Here is a 19,472-nt window from a genome sequence, read left to right as displayed (position 1 = left end):
GACACCTAGAAATACGGTGTACAGAATCATGTTAGCGGAATGCTGGTGCACCTGCCGGTTGAAAGGTACATCGAGGGGCACCTGCGAGCCTCATTCCTCCAGATATGGCTCAGTCTCTTGAAACTGGCTCACCTGTTTCTGTGTCTTCCTAGCGTTTGGCGACTATTAAGACTTGTTTACTCCCAGATTGTGATTTTTGTTGTGGGGGTGGTCTTCTGGCAGAGTATTAGCTGTCTCAGTAAGTGAGAGGGAATGGTATACATAGAGGGAGTTAGACAGATTGAAAGTCAAGGTGAAATACACCCCCCCCTTTTTTTCATTCAGACTCACTTGTTTCTCAAAGTCTTTATTCAGACTTTGGAAGAAAAAGCATAAAGGTATAGTCATCAAAATGTGGTCTGTAGAACAGCTATATCAGAATGCAGATTTGCTTCAAATGCAGATTTCTGGGTCCCAAACCAATCTGGTGAATCAGATCTTCAGGGAGTAGGCCAGGGAATCTTCATTTGGAAGTAACTTTCTAAGTCTTATACACAATAAAACGTTTGAGAATGACTGGCATTAAAAGCTATTTTCTAGTACATATTTTCAATGTATTTGTATTAAAATGAAGATGATCTAATTCTGATGAAATTCTGGACCAGTGAGAATGACTGAATGCAGAGCATATTAACTCTCACCCATGGTTTTATGACTAGGATATTAATATTTTCTTGATTGATATGAGGAAGGTTGAATGCCTTACGCACCAAAGCTGAAAGGACTCTAGATTCTGGTTATTAAAGGATGATTCTGAACTCACATTATTTATCTCTATCTTCAGGAAGGAAGACGTAAATATTTTATAAAAAATGTCAACCAGTTTTTATAAATTGGCAGTGTCAACAAACTGTCTAAAATCTGCCTTCACTGTTGTGCAAATTGAGGCTCTTGTGAAAAATAAATGCTTGGTCAGAAATGCTAATAATAAGTTCCAGGTTTTCTTTGTATACAGTTAAGTACAAAGTTCCATAGTGTCACAGAGGATAAGAAGATAAAATGTCAGATAAAGATATAGTTTACTTTATTAGTTTGTATTTCCCCTTCTAACTCACGTTTTGATTCATTTTTACTAGCTCCTTACTTTAATTTATTGGTTTCAGGATGTGACTAGGTTCAGTTTATGAAGAAAAGGTTTATAAATCTAGACTTGAAGTTTAAGCTTTGCTTACACGAGAGGTTACCTGTTTACTGTGTGGTCAATATTGAAATGTAAACTAGGCAACTAAACCATCCATGGTATTTTAAGACTAAATGGAAAGGGCTAAAGAGCACTCTCGGTATAAGTATGTGGAAAAATACTTAAGAAAAAACTAAAATTAAACAGATTAATATTAATTAAAATGGGCACTTCAAGTCAGAAAATTTAAAACCTGTATTTTCATTGCCAACTAAATGAAACTAGAAAATAGTTCAAAAATTGTATCAAGCTTTTTAAAAATAAAAATGTTAAGGTAACCATCCAGTATATTGTTATTCATTTTATTTAATTCAGCTGAATTATTTTATTCTATTGAAGCTATTAGTGCTGATGTAGCTTTGTAGTCATGTAATATGAAACATGAATTGGTTGAATGTGGCGCTTAAGTGAATGTTAAGGATAAGAGCTTGTGGCTCATTCATTTTGTTTCTTTCAAATAGTTTTTCTTTTTACAAATGTTATAACATGCTCACAGTCAAATATTCTAAAAATAAAAGTGTACAAAGGTAGCTTTCCTACTACTTGGAGGTAACCACTGTTTGTGTTTTGGTATATGCTACATATTTTTTCTTGGAATGCACGCATACTGACATTATGCACGTGTGTGTGCATATATATACTTGTAAATGTGTGCATATATGTATGTGCGTGCATATCAAGAATGCTACTTTGTAAATCTTTTCACCAAACAGTATTTTAGAGACAATTGTTTTATACACAAATATATATATAATTTTATAACATTTCATTTATGATTATATATTTGCAATGTATTCTAGAATATGAATGTACAAAAATATATTATCTAATTCTCTTATTGATGGCTATTTATGTTATTTCCAATGTTTCTACTTTTATATTCAATACACTGAAAACCTGGTCTGAATATTTTCTTAGGGTAAATTTCTAGAGTTAAAGGGAATGCCCATTTAAAAACTTAAGATATATTGTCAAAATATTTTCAGAAATGTTCTGCTAATTTATGCTCTTACTAGCAATGTCCTGAGGGTGATAATTTTGGAACATCACGACCAACCCTGGGTTTTATTAATCTGATAAATATTTAGTATGCCAGAGGTGGGATTCTTACTTTATTTGGTTTGCTACAGTCTCTGGAGATTCCCTAGAGCGTCTCTGACTCCTGGGGGTCGGCGCCCTGCATGTCAGGTAGCTGGCAGAGTTCTTAAGACAGACAAGGGAAAGAATGGTCTCACCTGGGTGTTAGATAGTTAATGGACAATGTCTTGAGGACAGAAACTAACTTTGCTGGATGGAAAGTCTTCTCCTTTTTTTTAAACTTCCTCTTTTGAGGCCCAATATAGTGAATTCATCCTACTCTTTTTTTTCTTTGCAAAAATAACAGCTTATTTTTAAAAAAGTCCAGATCTTTGAAATGCTAACAAACTTATTTGTGTACCATAGCGCTATGCAGAATGCTGAGCTGATCCCAGAAATATAAATTCTGGCTTCCTAAAACTTGGGGACAAGGGGATAAAAAGGGAAGAGACATCCTTTTGTTTCTTTTTGAAGAGTCACTTTCTCTTTCTTTCCCTCCCTCTGTCAGTCTCTCAATTCTAACTGGTAATTCAAAATTTCTGGCTCTTGTATTTTTCATTAGAAATTCTAAATTTTCATTAGACTTTGGCTTTTGTACTTCATACAACTTAGAAGTTTAGGAAACACCCATCTCTAAATGTTTGCCATAGAACTTGAGAGTCCAGTGGATTAATTTAACTCAAGTATATGTGATTCCTTGTGCCTTGACCCACAACTATAAAGGAAATATAATTCCCAGGTCAGAACAGCAAGGTACAAGGGACCCCTTTTATGATATAACTATTATACTCAACAATTATTGGATTTTTAAACTTTGGTTTCTTATTAAAAAAATTAATTTTAGTTTAATCAGCTCAGTTATTTTATTAACTTAATATTACCTTTATAATATCTTCTCTTGTTGAATGCAGGCATTCTTGCACCGAATGAACCAGTGTGCAGCATCAAAAGTTGACAAAAATGTCACAGAGGAAACAGTGAAGGTGAGGAGGCGCCCTTGACCCAAACACTAGTTCCCTTGAATCAAAATGTCATCTGTGGTATGTTTCTGTAGGACTTTCCCCACTGATCTGCAGTCCCAGAACAAGTTCTTGTGCATTCACTTGTGTGGGTGATAATTAGGGAAAGGAAAACCAGAGTCTGCAAAAAGAAATGGGGATTAAGAAGATGGACTAGAAGACATAGTAGAGACATTTTCCCCCCCAAGGCCTTAAGAAAGCCCAGAAAGAAGAAGAAATATAAACCCAGGACCAGGAACTTAGTATCTGAGAGAGAGCAGGCAGGCGGGAGCTCAGCTATGTGTCAGATGATCACTAGAGGTGGCTCTGGAGGATAGGTTTGAGCAGATGCGACTTCCAGTCTCTAATCACTAAAGAGCAAATGATTTGGATGGTCCATTATTGCAGAAAAGAAAGTTTGCATAATATCTGCAACTAGGAACCAAATGTGTAAGCATTTCTTTTTAAACTGTAAGGAAGGATAATTTTGAGAAGCTTTGGGGAAAAAAGGCGGGATGGTGAATGAAAATGAATTGTGCTGTATTCATGATTACTCATTTAAGCTGTATAAATCATCATTGATATTTATTTTTGATGCCAAATGCTGTTTTACTTTACTGAAAATAAAAACTTCCAAGGGTTTCTTATAGGCTCTCCTTACTTTGTTTCCCCATAAGTTAAATTACTAACTTGCAAATTCTCCTACCATGGGAGTATTTCACTTTGTGTGTTTTTGGTTGCAAAAGACACCGATTACTCAGATTTTCTTGAAGATAACTTTGACTCTCACTTTAGGAGCTCTAGACAGAAGAGAAGGTTCAGGACTGGGGACTCAGAGAGGTTAATAAGTTTGCCGTGTTCTCCTCAGCTCTTCCTTCTGGCATCCAGGTTGTCAGCTCTGCCCCTGGACTGGCTCCTCCCACTGCTGCAAAATGACTCTGTAGCTGGCCAGACAAAGCAGCTTTCCAGAGTGGGAAGGGTACCCTCTGTAGGATCAAAAAGCCTGCCAGCCAGTCTGCCTGCAGTGTTTTACCTGCAGCCCATTCTTGTTATTGTGGTGGGACCACCATGCTTGGAGTCAGTCACGCAGGCTTTTCCTGAGAGTCAAGAATAAGTTCCTGGTTCCCAAAGCTGTGTGGGAGTAGAGAGGATGTTCAGACAAAATTGGTACTCTGCCTGCTGGGTGGGAGGAAGGGACGGATGTGGGATAGGTAGCTGTCCCCTGCAGTTGTCAGCTTGAAAGAAAATACTATACTTGCCTAGACTTCCTTTAAAAATAATACTTGCTTCTCTATTGCACTTACTTACACATTTATTTATTTACAGATTCTGTTCTCAAACATTGAAGACATCCTCGCAGTACATAAGGAATTCTTAAAAGTCGTGGAAGAATGCTTACATCCTGAACCGAATGCTCAGCAAGAAGTGGGAACCTGCTTTCTTCACTTTGTAGGATAAACTTCTGTTTATTTTACAAGCTCCTCCCCCCGACATTTTGAGGTTTAGCTTTTGGCCCAGTAGGATGTGGGAATTTAGCATTAGAAGTAAAATCGGACACCAAAAGTTTGGGGTCCTTTAAGGCCAAGGAAATCTTCCACTTGGAGCCAGAAAAGGGGAGAGTGCCTCACATCATCCATTTTACTCAGTGAAGAATAAACAGCCTTTTCTTTTTCCCAACAAGTTAGTGCTTCGCATCTTCCGTAGCTTTGAATTCTAATGAATATTCAGGCTGTTCATAATGAATGGATTTTTATGTTTTGCTCAAACATAGAGCATTTCTCTTTTGAGGCAGAGAATTCTTACTCCTATAATGGCATGGGGAGGCTTTGATGAGTCAGAATGTTCCCTTGTGAATCAACTTGTGACAGACCTGGAGGTGAACAAACCCAATTACTCTAGGTACACATATGTCTGTGTCGGCATTTTTCTCAAAGATGGTTTCTCAGAGGGGTGTACTGAGCAGTGCAGAAGAAAATGTCAGTCCCCCTTGACTTCTGATTAGCTCTCATGCTTGTATGATCATTTTCATCTCTTTGAACACGAGAGCTGAAATAATTTATGCAATTGATTTACAAAGTGAAAAGCCACCTGTATAATAAAAATTGTTTTCAGAACTAAAGAGCACTTACCTAAAAAAGTGTTACTTATACCATCCTACTGATGCTAATTTTGAGAATACTAACTTGAATCCATAGTTATCAAAATGCTGTACAATTAATGTTTTATTCAAAAATGTGTCAGTGTTCCATCATCAAAATCAATTTTGGTGTATTTTAGATTTCTATCTAGTCTTTTATAAAGGTAACCATATATAGTTTCTAAGTCTATATGTGGTGAACAGACTGTACATATAATCAGAAAATACTATTTCATAAAGGTAATTATATTAAAGGGAGAGGCTCTTGGGTGGAGGAAGAGGAAGCTGTGCTCTCCTTGGGCGTGGCTGGAAGCCAGGCATGTTTGTGTCCGTGTAACCCAAACTGCTCATTTTCATGAGAGAATTCGAGTCGCCTGCCAGCTGGAGTTGTTGCTATCTCCGATCAGGGCTGCATATGGGAATCTTCCACCTGACATCCATTTCCTCTGCAACACACTATCAATCTGTCAGCCATGAAGTTAGCTAAACTATTTCTGAAGAGTGTTTTATTTTGTTTCATACCATCTCTTGAAATAAGTGATTCAATACATTTCCTACTGGCTATGTACAATAGTGCTCCATGTTTTTTTCCAAATGCATGCCTTTGAAATTTCCGGGGACATGTTTCTGTTCTAGCTTTTGGTCCATATACACTTTCTGTCTTCCTTTTTGATTGTTACTGCCTGGGTAGCTATTGACCATAGCCACAGAGAGAAAATTTTGCAGGCGGAGAAAAGCTTAGAGAACATGATGTTGAAATTCCTCTTTTTATTTTTTTTAAAGTATCCCATCTATAGCTTCTGTGAAAATGTTTTTATTTTGTTTTTCGCTTGATCACTTTTAGTGACAGCTCTACTTGTTAGACACTGTTTATATTAATCCTGAATCTGCCAATCATTGCCTTGTACTCCCTTGCAATTTCCACTTAGTGATTCTAGTTTTGTGTTTTGAAGTAATGTAAAGTTGTAGATTCTTTACAATATGACAGCTATTTAAATGTAGCTACCATTTCCTTATTTTCATATATATTGTATACTAACATAACGTCTTTCTGAAATGACCTGTCATATGTAGTGGCTTCCTTACTTTAGTCACTTTTTGCTGAATATTCTCCTCTTAAACACACGATCCTGCTCAGTGCCTGTGAACTGCAGGGCGCCGTCTCTAGATTCCTGTAGGAGCTGGCACACTTGCCCCTCTGCCTAAAATACTTTCTTCCTTCTCCCTGCCTGGGGATCCTGGACTCGTCTCTCTGGACCTTGCGCTGATGTTACCAGTACTTCTCTTTTAAAGCTGTATCTGAATCCTCTCAGCAAAACTAGAGACTCTCTTCTCTATAAGTCACTGACACTTGGTTCATTTACACATATGGTATTGGATGGTAGTTAATATGTCTAGCTAGTTTCTACAGCTATTCTTCATGGATCAGGAAAAAGAAAGAAATAAAGTGTACTGATACGTACATACATTATAATTCTTAAAATAGAGTGAACACTTAATAAAGTTCATAAATATCACACAGGTTAATATTTCAAAATGGCTAATAAAATGACTGTAACTAATTCTCCTTGAATTTACAGAAAGACAAGTTTCGTATCTATGACGAATATTGTAGTAACCATGAGAAGGCACAAAAATTGCTTCTTGAACTAAACAAAATTAGAACAATCCGGACATTTCTTTTGGTGAGTATATATTTATGTGTTACCACGTGCTGCTGTTTTTTGGTAGGCCTACCAAGAGCCAAGGAGTAGCATTAGTGTGGTGTAGAACTTGCTTGTGGGACAACTCTTTTAACATATCCAGTCTGGGAAGCTAGAGTCCTGTGACAAATGTAGGAACTGAAGGATGGAAGAGGCTAGTAGGTGCGGACACACGGATATTGCCCTCTTCTGGTTGATTCTGCATTGTTTGCAAAGCCCACAGGTTCCTAGTGAGAGAAGACATTCATGTGAGTACATCATTCCTTTTGTATCCCTCACTCTAGGATTTTGTTTACTTCTGCTAAGAATGCTGTAAGTAGGGCAGTAACAGGAAGGAAATAAATCGTGAGTATGGTAGAAAAGAAATTTTGACCTTGGCTAGGTCACTTAGTAGATAAAGCATCAACAAGACACTTGAGAGGTCACGGGTTCAACCCTTGATCAGGCCACATATGAGAAGCAACCAATGAGTGCACAAGCAAATGCAACAACTAAGTAGAATGAGTTGATGCTTCTCTCTCTCTTTCTCCCCCTCTCTCCCTCTTCCTCAAATCAATGGAAAAATAAAAATAAAAGAAATTTGAAGATTTCTTTCTTCTACATACTTTCTTTATTCAGTTTTAATAGGGCAAGAATTTCATTTCTTTAGGATAACAGAAATAAATGCTTATTTTGTCAGTTACTCGGACAATGTAATTGCCAGTGAGAAACACATTGTAAACACAGAATCCAATGATATTTATCAGTGTGTGGAGCAGAACAGCCATCCCCATGGTCCAGCTTTAGAACATTTTCTATTAGCCCACAAGCCCCTCATGCCTTTCTATAGCCCCTCTCCACTCCCACCATTAGCTCCAGGCGATCATTGATTTGTGCTCTGTCTCCAGAGATTTGCATTTTCTGGAGGTTTTCTATCAAGGAAATAACAGGATGTAAACTCTTTATGCCTGGCTTCTTTTACTAAGTAAAGTGTTTTTGAGGTTCATCCTTGTAGTATGTCTCTATATCCCACTCATATTTATTGCCGAATAATGTTCCATTGACTGGATATACAGTTCTTGTTTATCCATTGCCAGTTATGAACATTGGGTCAACAAGTGACCATGACAGTGATGGACCTTATAGAAACCACATATGAAAGGTCATGTCATACAGAGAGATTTGTTAGCATAGAAAAGTCAGGAAATGTTCAGTTTGGGCTATTATCAATAATGCTTTCATGAACATTTATGTACAGCTCTTTGTTTGGACAATTATTTTCATTCTCTTCGTTAGATACTAAGAGTAGAGTTGCTGGGTCATAGTAAGTTCACGTTTAACTTATTAAGAAACTACCAAAGTGGCTGTGCCATGTCCACCAGCAATGTATGAGGATTGTGCTTTTTCTGTATCTGCCAACACATGGTGTTATCATCCAGTTATGGCCATGCTAGTAGATGTGTAGTGGTATCTCAAGGAGATTATTATTTGCATTTCTTTAATGACCAATAATACTAAACATGATTTAATGTATTTTTTTAGTCATTTGTATATTCTTTTTGGTGAAATGCTTACTTATTCAAAAATTTTGCCCAGGGCCTAGCCGGTTGGCTCAGTGGTAGAACATTGGCCTAGCATCCTGGCCCAGCATCCCAGGTTTGATTCCCAGTCAGGGTACACAGGAGAAGTGACCCTCTTCTTCTCTATGCCTCTCCCTTCTTTCTCTTTCTCACTCTCTCTTCCCTAACCACAGCCATGGCTCAAATGGTTTGAGCAAACTGGCCCCGGGTGCTGAGGATTGCTGTGTGGCTTCACCTCAGGCACTAAAATAGCTTGATTGCTAAGCAATGGAGTAGCAGCCCCAGATGGGCAGAGCATTGCCTTTAGAGGGCTTGCCTGGTGGATCCCAGTCAGGGAGTCAGGGATCATGCAGGAGTCTGTTGGTCTGCCTCCCTGCCTCTCACTTAATTAAAAAAAATGCCCATATTTAAATCACACTGTTTATCTTAGATATATTGAGCTATAACCTTATTTTGGCTATAATTCTATATCAATCATAATTTGCAATTTTTTTTCTCCTAGTGTGGTTTGTCTATTTTAAAATATTGCCCTTTGAAAATCAAAGGTCTTACATTTTGGTGAAGTCCAATCTATTAAATTTTTCCTGTTATGGCCATGCCTTTTCTCTTGCCATCTTTAAGACATCCCCATCCAGGTCTGATACTTTGTTAAATTTATTCCTAAGTACATTTAAATTGTTCTTTTTGATGCTATTATGATTGGAATTGTCTTAATTTCATTTTTGGTTTATTCATTTCCAGTTTACAGAAATTAAATTGACGTATATTCTTGTATCTTGTGTATTCTGCATTCCTGTATACTGTGATTCAAATTCATGTTCTGAAATATTTTGGAAAATCTTTAGGATATTTTACATATAAGATTATGTCATCTGAGAGTAAAGATGATTTTACTTCCTCCTCTTCAATGTGAATGTCATTTTTTTTCTTGCCTTTTGCACTGACTAGAACCAATACAGGGCTGCAGAGAAGTGCCAAGAACAGACACTCCTGCCTTGTTTCTCATCTTTGGGGCAAACCATTCCATTTTTCATCATTGCACATGGTGTTATGTGTAGATTTTTTTGTAGGTGTTTTCTATTAGGTTAAGGAAGTTTTATTATATTCATAGTTTGTTAAGAGTCTTTAAGACTCTTTTCCCCCTTTTCTAATATATGTATTTAAAGCTATGACTTTTGCCTTGTATACAGCTTTATTCGCATTCCATAAATTTTGACATGTAATTTCATGTTCATTCAGTTTCTTCGATTCATTGTTTACTTAGAAGTTTGTCTTGGGAGGCATTTCTCCATGAGTCTCTTGTGTTTCTGTATATTTTTTGATTAGAGGAACTGACTATCTGTGTTCTACCTGTCCTTTGTTTTTTACATAATGTTGGCCCCACTAGCAGCCTCAGAGGTGCATTGTCTTCTGCTGTGGGTAGCCACGCATGCTGCCTTCATAAAAGGTTCATGTTTCCTGATCTTAGGTCTCCTCTCCTGTTGTACATGTACACAAGTCACCTGGCCCTCTTTGTGTTGTACTGTAGGAAGTGGAGCTTCAGAAATGGGCCTCCAAATAATGATACTCTGGCTATTGCTGTGACTAAGAGAATAACTGTTCCATATCTCAATCCAGTTGTGTCACTAGTGAGTGGCAGAATGTATAAATACATGGAACCCAGTTGTCTTTAGGACTGTTCTACAAAACGACACTATCTCCCTTTATAAGGAGGATACATCTATATATCTCTCTATTATTTATCCATCCATCCATCCATCCATCCATCCATCCATCCATCCATCCATATATTTATTCATCCATCCATCTATCCACCTTTCCCTCCCTCCCTCCATCTCTCCATCTCTCCATCTCTCCATCTCTATCTCTGTTTCTATGTTTTTCCTCAGACTTCATACTCAGGAGAATATACATGAATTAATTGTCAATATATAAATCCAAAACACATTTTGGTTTCTATAACTAATATGAAAGGCATAAGTATTTCTCTTTATCTTCTGTAAATGTTATTTGTGATGGAATGTGATCTTCTTAGAGAAAGAAACTATATAGAGACATGCTTTCACAACTTTTCAGCAGAAAATTTTATGATAGAAGAAAGATTTACAGCTCTAGGTTTTAAAAATGTAGTTAATTATGTCTATTTCCACCCTAGAACTGCATGCTACTTGGAGGGCGGAAGAACACAGACGTCCCTCTGGAAGGGTATTTGGTAACACCAATACAAAGAATATGCAAGTACCCTCTCCTTTTGAAGGTATTTTATGTGTTTATTGTAACGTTTTTCTCGTACTTGTGTATTTTGGTTATGATCTTTAAAATATTTTTCTTTTAAATAGTCTAACATTCTACAAAAAAGGAGATATCATAGTCATTAAGGGAAATGGCTATTTGGTCACTAATTTATATATGAAGTAAGAAATAAATCTTTTAAGAAAAGAAACAAAAAGTACTCCTTGTATAGAAAACATACTTGTATGAGTTTCATTTAGAGTAAATGCATTAGTTTCAAGATAAAGCTCATGAAGTACATGATGATCAGTTTTTATAGCACTTTGACTTCTTTATCATAAGTCAATTCTCAATGGGTATATTCTTTTATTTACTCTGACATTGGTGCTAATAAGTGAAGGTCAAAGTTACATAATTTCGGAGCCTGGTTTTAAATTACAGGGCATGGTGTGGGTCACATCGGACAGTAAATGATGAGTGTGGAACGACACTGTCAAGAAAACTCTGCCTCTGAAAGATAGGAAATACTTCATTAATGGTTAGAAGGACATTGCCTCATTATAATGACCAATATTTCTATTATGAAAAACATATTATAAAGTACTAATTACTTATGAATAAATTAGAATCACATTTCTGGAAATAGTGTTTGATAGGAAGTTTGGGGTGGTGGTTGAGCTCATGAGTTCTGAATTCAAGTGCTATATGTTCTGTTTCTATTTGTATGACTGAGCACATAATCTAATCTCTTAAAGCCTTAGGTTTTTCACTTTTGAGTCAAAGGATGATGATGAAATTATAGCATATACTTATAAAAATATATATACAGTGTGTCCGTAAAGTCATGGTGCACTTTTGACCGGTCACAGGAAAGCAACAAAAGATGATAGAAATGTGAAATCTGCACCAAATAAAAGGAAAACCTTCCCAGTTTCTGTAGGATCATGTGGCAGCATGTGTGCATGCGCAGATAATGACGTAACACAGTGTATACAGTGGAGCAGCCCACAGTCATGCCAGTCGAAATGTAGATGGTACAGAGGAAAGTTCAGTGTGTTCTGTGGCTCGCTAAATTCGAATCCGTGACCAAAGTGCAACGTGAATATTGGCACATTTATAACGAAGCGCCACCACATAGGAATAACATTACTCGTTGGGATAAGCAGTTGAAGGAAACCGGCAGTTTGGTGGAGAAACCCCGTTCTAGTAGGTCATCAGTCAGTGACGAGTCTGTAGAGGCTATATGGGATAGCTACCTAAGGAGCCCTAAAAAATCTGTGGCTGAGCCCACATCAAACTGCACTGAATAGGGATGAAACTGGGAGAGTTTTCCTTTTATTTGGTGCAGATTTCACATTTCTATCATCTTTTGTTGCTTTTCTGTGACCGGTCAAAAATGCACCATGACTTTATGGACAGACACACTGTATGTATATGTGTATCTGTGTATGTTTACATATATACATATATAAATTATCTAATAATTAATTGAGCTATCTTATATAAATCATTTAGCATAGTATATACTCCATAAGTATTAGCCATTATTATTCATACATATATATTTGGTTTTGATTTATTTTAATATATTAATTATCACTTGGCATTCAAATTTTAAAATATTCAGAAATGCTATGTACATATTAACTGGTATTCTTATTGATTTATTTTTTGAGAAATAAATGTTATGAATTTGAACTAAAAATATACTTCTTATTACAACTTTTGTCAGCTGCATAGTTTCTGTGTAAAAATTTTTTGGAAAGGATATCTCCTTATGGAAAACACAAGTAAAGTTGCCTGGGCAAGCCACAGAGAGAAGCTAGCACAGGGATCTCCAGTTCCGCAGGACTTGAGTGCAGTCAAGAGGGCAGGGAGGAGTGGTGGAGACTTGACTCCTTTTTGGGGGGAAGTCCCTTCAGAACTCTCACTTTTGTGACTCAGATTTGCACAAATACTCATCGCTGCAGTTATTTCTGTCCCCAATTTTGGAGTTTGAGGGATTTGTTTTAAGATTCAGAGGCGTAGTGATGTTAAGAGAAGTGCATCATGCCAAGTGGTTGTTCTAGATCACTCCTTTCTGGATAAGGATGACCTCAGGTACTAGAGCTGACCTTTCAAAAGACAGGATCATGGATAAGCCTTTACTTAGGAAAAAAGAGGTTATTTCAGAGCACCTTCAAGCAGTGGAAAGACGACATCTTCTCCCATTTTTGGAAGGTTACTTTCACAAAGAAACATGAAAAAATGTTTATTTGTGTGGTAGATATGTTAGTGTTGAGATTTTTCTTTCTGGTACTATAAGCTGATAAATTGTGCTGGTGTTCTCTTTGGTTTCGGATGGCTTTATTTACTTAGAGAAAAAAGGGGATTAAGCTATGTGTTAAAGAAAAGATACATTGGTCTTAATTGTGAAACTTAAAATTATTGGGTTGGCTAATGAGCGCTGGGTTTGTAGCAGGTCACTGAGAGAAGGTTGTCACTGGTCACTTCTCACTATTTCACATGATCTAAATTCATGTCTCAACTCTACAGACACCCATACGGCCTCAAATATCATCTACTGCAGACTGGCTTGACCCTTTCACATAATTTACAAATATTTCTACCCTTCAGAATTTCTGGAGAAGGTTGTCTATCTCTTTTATGTATTTGTGATTCAGCATAACTTTTTACACCTTGTCTTGGGAGTGAGGTAATGTGTGTTCTTTTGGTGATTGGCCTGTAGAACAGAGTGTGAGCACATTGAGAATGCAGGGTCAAAGTATATGGCACATTCGTCAAAACTAACAGACCTCAAGAGAACAGAACATCTGCATGTTTTCCCATTGTTACATGGAGAATTAAGAAAACTCTTTCAAAGATTTGCCTCAGGATTTCTGTAATTGTGTTAGTTACTGATGATGGCAACTGTAAGGAATGAAATGACTAATTAAAAAACAATGTGGTCATAACTGTCTAGACAGTGGGTGAAAATGTTTAATTTTGTGCTTCCAAACAAATAACAAAACCTTTTAATATATTTTAAGATTAAAGATCACTCTAGTTCTGATATCTCAAATGGAAAATAAGAACATGGATGAAAAGCAAAAAAACCCTTTGCAAAAACAAAACTACAGCTATTGAGGGACATATGGCAGTTCATTCATAGCAGAGAATGAAATTGACATATTGGTGAAAAGAGCATAAATTATTTCTTTAATGATGGAATACTGTAGAATTTATAAATTATTTATTTTGCCAGAGTATATGACATTATTTAAAAGTTTTAGTTTATTTATGACATTTTTATAGTTTTTTAAAAATTATTAGAGAATAAAGGCACTTACATTATTTTTTAAATCATGGGACATATTTATTTGAAAATTGGCTGTTCTGTTAAAGACTAGGAAATGAAATTAACATTGAAAGTTGTACTCTGTTATTGAAAAGTCAGACATAAAAAAAATGACATGCTGCACGTGAATTATTTGACAATTTGAAAAGAGAAGTCTAATTTAGTTTTTAAAACCAAAATAATTTTCAGGGAAAAATAAAGGGATTGCAAAATGTGTATGAGGGTAACACTTATTCATGGCTCAGCTTTTTGTTTTTGATCTTGATCTTCGTGGAGTCGCGATGCCTCTTCTGGAAGTGGCTCTCGAGATCTTTGCAGTTTTCATTTCCTGGTCAGTCTGAACCTGCTGTACCAGAAAGCTGAAGATCAAAGGGCGATTTGTTCTTTGTGTATAAACAGGAGTTGCTGAAGCGGACTCCAAGGAAACACAGCGACTACGCAGCGGTGATGGAAGCCCTCCAAGCCATGAAAGCCGTCTGTTCCAACATAAATGAGGCCAAGAGACAGATGGAGAAGTTAGAAGTTTTAGAGGAATGGCAGTCTCACATTGAAGGCTGGGAGGTACATTCACTGTTCTCAACAATAGAGCTTAAAATAGTTTTGCTATTTCTCATGATGTGTGTAGAATCGATTGGCATTGGAAGGAACTGTAAATGTTCATTTTCTTAGATAATGCTAGGGGCTTCTATGCATTTCTGAAAAGTGTCATTTTAATTTTTAAATATCTTTAAAGTGGCAGTTAATTGGCTTAACCTCAAGCTTTATGATAGAGCCAGTCAATACTGTGTGGGTTATAAGCTTTGATATTTCAGTATTTGTGCATCAGGGTTATCCTTTCTTTCCTGTCTTAACTTTGATCAGTGAGTTCATAACCTGAGCCCTCGAGAGAGTACAGAAGGGGAGTAAGCTCTATATGTGTGCTGTGATGTTATTTTTACACCATAAATTAGGTGTTTGATGATGACTTTCATTGTAAACCCACTTAATCTTTCTAAATTTGAATTCACTTCTAAAATGAATGAATTAGCTATGTTGTGATTTTTACGGTTCATTCAAGACAAAAAATGTACAGGTCCGTGATTCATTAAAGAAAGATTCTTTAAAAATTATATAAGAGCAAATGAAGAGTAATATTCAGAATCTGTAGTATGTTTATAGCCATGGTAACTTTGAATCCCAGTTAATTTAAGGGGTTGGAGTTCTATATTAGTTACTATTATATAAAGAATAAACTAAAATTTTCTGTCTTTCAATTGCCTTAATTCAGATGAGCATGAGCTTTGGATTGGAATAAATTTTTATTATAAAGTAAGCAATCATAGTTTTTTAAAGTATAATCACTTTTAAAGTATTTCTAACCAAATATTATATCAGACAAATCCTAGTGAATTATTTTTATTTTTAGGGCATTATAATTTTGACAGATTTGTTTCTTATCTTCAAAATGTTGATTCCCATTAAGAGAAAAAATGATAGCCATTTAGCCTTGGACAGTAGCTCAGTTGGTTAGAACATTGTCCCAATGTGCCGAGTTTGTGGATTTGAGCCCGGTCAAGGCACATACAAGGATCAACCAGTGATGGCATGAATAAGTGGAACATCAAATTAAAATTTCTCTCTCTCTCTCCTTCTTCCTCACTCTCTAAAAGTCAATTAAAAATTAAAGAGAAAATTAATTCATGGCCACAATTCTCAAACATTGACCTCAGAGAATTCTCTTATTTATACATTCTTCCCCATGAATTTTTAAAAATGCTTCCTGGGATCTGACTTAGCTTCCTTCTCATTTATATTCTTCCATTTCAAGTGTCCAGGATAACCCCCATTCAACATAAATGCTACTTATTCTAATAAATTAAAATGGTTGTGTGTTTTACAGTTAATTCATGATGATAATTCTTTTCCTGGGGAGCGGTTGTCCTGCTGGGATGAGGAAAATGGACTAAAGTTTGCTCTTGCTGTTCCGTTGTCACTGAACCATTGGGAGAAAAACTGAACTGGCCTTAAGTTGCAGGATTTGCCAGTGATGTCTGCCAGGCCTTTTCCCCAAACAAAAACTTCAGTCTCTGTTTGGCATTTAATGGAAATGGGATCTGTAATAATTTTGTTTCCAACTCATATAGATCCTAAAAATTGGGTCTATTACAGAAATGAGTGATTCTCTGAAAAGTATTGATACTTCTTTTACTGTACAAACCAGTTACCCCAAGGAAGAATGTATAAGGGCCATATTCTGTCACAGGTGACCCATGGTGGTGGTGCCTGGACCCCCTCGGCCTTGCTGGTTGTACAGCACTGGAGGGCAAGAGAGAAAAGGAGCGTCAATATGGAGGAAACTGGTGGAAGGAAATCAGATATGACTTTAGTTCTAATAGGAGATAATATGGATGTTGGGTTTCAAATAGAGTGGCAACATACATTCAGCTTGAGGAGATTTGATAATGATTGCTTAAGACACAGCCATATAGTGCAGCTTAGAGTAGGGCCGGGCCAGTTGGCTGATAACTTGTGTTAAGAACTTGACTCCTCTTCTCAGTCCAGCACCTTCGAGAGATGGGGGAACGCTATTAAGGGGATTCAGTCTCTCAGCCTAGTCCCTTCTGGGCAGTTTAGGAGAAACTGCTGTCTGATAGGACTCCAAAGGTCACAAGACAGACCCAGTCATTCAGGATGAAATCCCTCCCTGGGAGGGTGTGGGAATGGTTCAAGAGCTTTCTTTGAATAACCAGCAGGTTATTGTTCAGTTTACAGACAGCTTTGCATATGTTTAGTGTGGCTGTCCTGGGGTTAGGACAGAGCCAGGAACAGATGTCTGATGGCTTGACACTTACAGGACAGGGTTTCTCAGAGGGTGTTTGAGATTAGGAGTCTTAAACTAACTTTGGGAAGCAGCTCCTTGTCCAGCTCCTTCCCCAGTTCCTGTGGACCTTTTAGGTCCACCTGATAGATGACACTCTTGTTCCAGTAACTAAAATTCTCTTGAATGAGATTGAGTCTGATATGCCATAAATGTGTCTTATTTCCACTTTAGGGGGTTTATTATTTCAAATGAGTTAATTATCTAGAATCTTATTTCCCCATTCATCAAATAAAGGCTTTTTACAGTGAAACCTCTCTGATAAACTTGCCTACTATAAACATCAGGTTTTGGCCAGAGGGACTGCTACCACAGAAGAGCTGTAGTTGTTTTAATTGCTCATAATTGAAGTTCTACCTTTTATTAATATAACTATTGTATCTCTGTCATTTATCTTACCCTTCATTCCAAGCATTCCACAGGATGTTCTACAAAAGATAATTGTAGAGTAATGATCAATGTGCTTGGAAGCAAAGTTTATTAACTGGTAAATCAGAGTCATTGATTCACTTTGTAGTACAAGATCATTCTTAGTCTCCTTTTGGGTTGGGTAATAGTATTGTAACTATAACTAATCTTTGGAGTGATACTGACTGATATTGACAAAGGACTATCAATAAACATTACAACATTTAGTAATTCTACTTTCCATCCTTGATAGGCTTGATCTCTCAAATCAGGAAAGAAGTCACAATAAAAGATAAAAAGGTGAATTATTAATATATGAAGGTATTGGAAAAAATAAGACTCAAGATAATTACTTTGTTTTAGGAAGTAAAAAGGAACAATAGAAAGTTGACACCTCTTGATTACCATTTTACATGGAGAAACACAATGCTCCCAGACCATTTTAAAATCACCTCTTGTTGGTTTTGGAACCTGTTTGATCCTTACACTTGATAAAGTTTTTGTCTGACAGTATATTGACTTTAAGTCATGTACTCTTGTTAGATCATGAGTGTGAGTCTTGCAAATGTTATGGTGAGACTTGTTTCTTTTTGTCTCTTGTACAAGGTGATTTGGTAAATAGAATTTGTCTACCTTGAGGTGGAATTGATTTATAGATAGTCCTTATTATTTAAGGATAAGTGGTCTGGGGAAAAGACCACTGAAAGTGAATCCACATAAGAGAGGAACCAAAATTTCACAATATTAGGGCAGGGGGAAATTTGATTGAACATTGTCTTGATAAAATAAAAATTTATATTATTTGTTTTATCAAATATATAACAGAATTTAGGTTTTAATTTCAGTTAATAATTTGAATGTCTAAAAGAGTAAATCAAAAGCTGAGTCTTTTTGGGAGGAGTGTGATAGTTTTCATGTTTGACTTTCACAGTAGTTTAAAAGTTCTTTTTGAAAGAATATTCAAATGCTTCATTAATTTTCTCAAGAAACTCTTTTGATATTGAAACTGTTCTCTTCAGAAACACCCATCTACTTGTCCTTCTTGTCAATATTCTTTTCTTTTGCTGTGAATGGGTCTTGCTCTCTTAGATCTTTGTCTGTCAATGCATTGTATAGAGGGAGGGAGGGAGGAAGGTTCAAGGTCTCTTTCATCTCTCATCTTTCCCCAGATTATGTTTTCCTTTCTGCAGCCAGATAGTGTTTTTCTGATGTTGACATTCAACCTTTAGTTGACAAGATGAATGAGATTACCCCTGGTGTTAAGCAGGGAAAGCTGATAATGGGGTCAGATAATCAGTGAATGGTTTCCTGTTACAGTGATTTTTGCCACCTCATAGCTGCAAAGAATTTGTAATGAACCCTTAAGTGGGTTATTTTGAGAGAACTTGTTAACATAAAAAATATTTACCCTTGCAAACAGTCCAAATATGATTTAGCAATATTTGTATCGGGTTTCTTTGAGAAGAGATTTGTTTTATTATTGCAGTTCTTCATAAATTATGATTTTAATGTTTGCAGTAACACTGAAAATTAGAAAAGAACCCATAAAATAAATACACATAATTCTGATTGGCTTTTCTGGCTCTAGTCACTTTCTGAAAGTATACTTTGGCACCTAACAAGTGTCCACTCCTGAAATGTATCATACTTCTGCATTAAATTCTATAATGGTACTCTGAAATTTAATAGTTTTTCATTTATGCTGACTGTATAATTAATTGGCAGCCAATTATATATTTTAAATTATAGATGAAAAAATATTCAACTTCTTAACAAATTAGATTCTGAATTGTTGTGTTCTTGCTGTATCTCATAACATGAGGCACACACAAGAAGAGATGCTGTTGGTGAGCAGTGGTATTAAAATGGGCTCGTCTGGGTCCCAGTCTGTGACAGAAGTCATTGTATTGGTTTATCCATTCAGATTGATCTCAATCGTATTGAA

General features: G+C 36.4%; 1 protein-coding gene across 1 annotated transcript in view; it reads left to right on the top strand.

Annotated features, from left to right (window-relative positions):
• The window catches only part of PREX2 (phosphatidylinositol-3,4,5-trisphosphate dependent Rac exchange factor 2), a 269,082-nt gene that overhangs the window by 77,759 nt on the left and 171,851 nt on the right, over window positions 1-19,472 (top strand). The window contains exons 3-7 of the mRNA XM_066378926.1: window positions 3,208-3,279; window positions 4,621-4,743; window positions 7,012-7,116; window positions 10,849-10,950; window positions 14,662-14,823. Coding sequence (XP_066235023.1) covers window positions 3,208-3,279; window positions 4,621-4,743; window positions 7,012-7,116; window positions 10,849-10,950; window positions 14,662-14,823 — 564 coding nt within the window. The remainder of the gene's footprint in view (window positions 1-3,207; window positions 3,280-4,620; window positions 4,744-7,011; window positions 7,117-10,848; window positions 10,951-14,661; window positions 14,824-19,472) is intronic.

This window comes from Saccopteryx leptura, chromosome 3 (genome assembly GCF_036850995.1).
Source record: "Saccopteryx leptura isolate mSacLep1 chromosome 3, mSacLep1_pri_phased_curated, whole genome shotgun sequence".
Taxonomy (NCBI): domain Eukaryota; kingdom Metazoa; phylum Chordata; class Mammalia; order Chiroptera; family Emballonuridae; genus Saccopteryx; species Saccopteryx leptura.
This window is presented reverse-complemented; position numbering and strand designations above follow the sequence as displayed.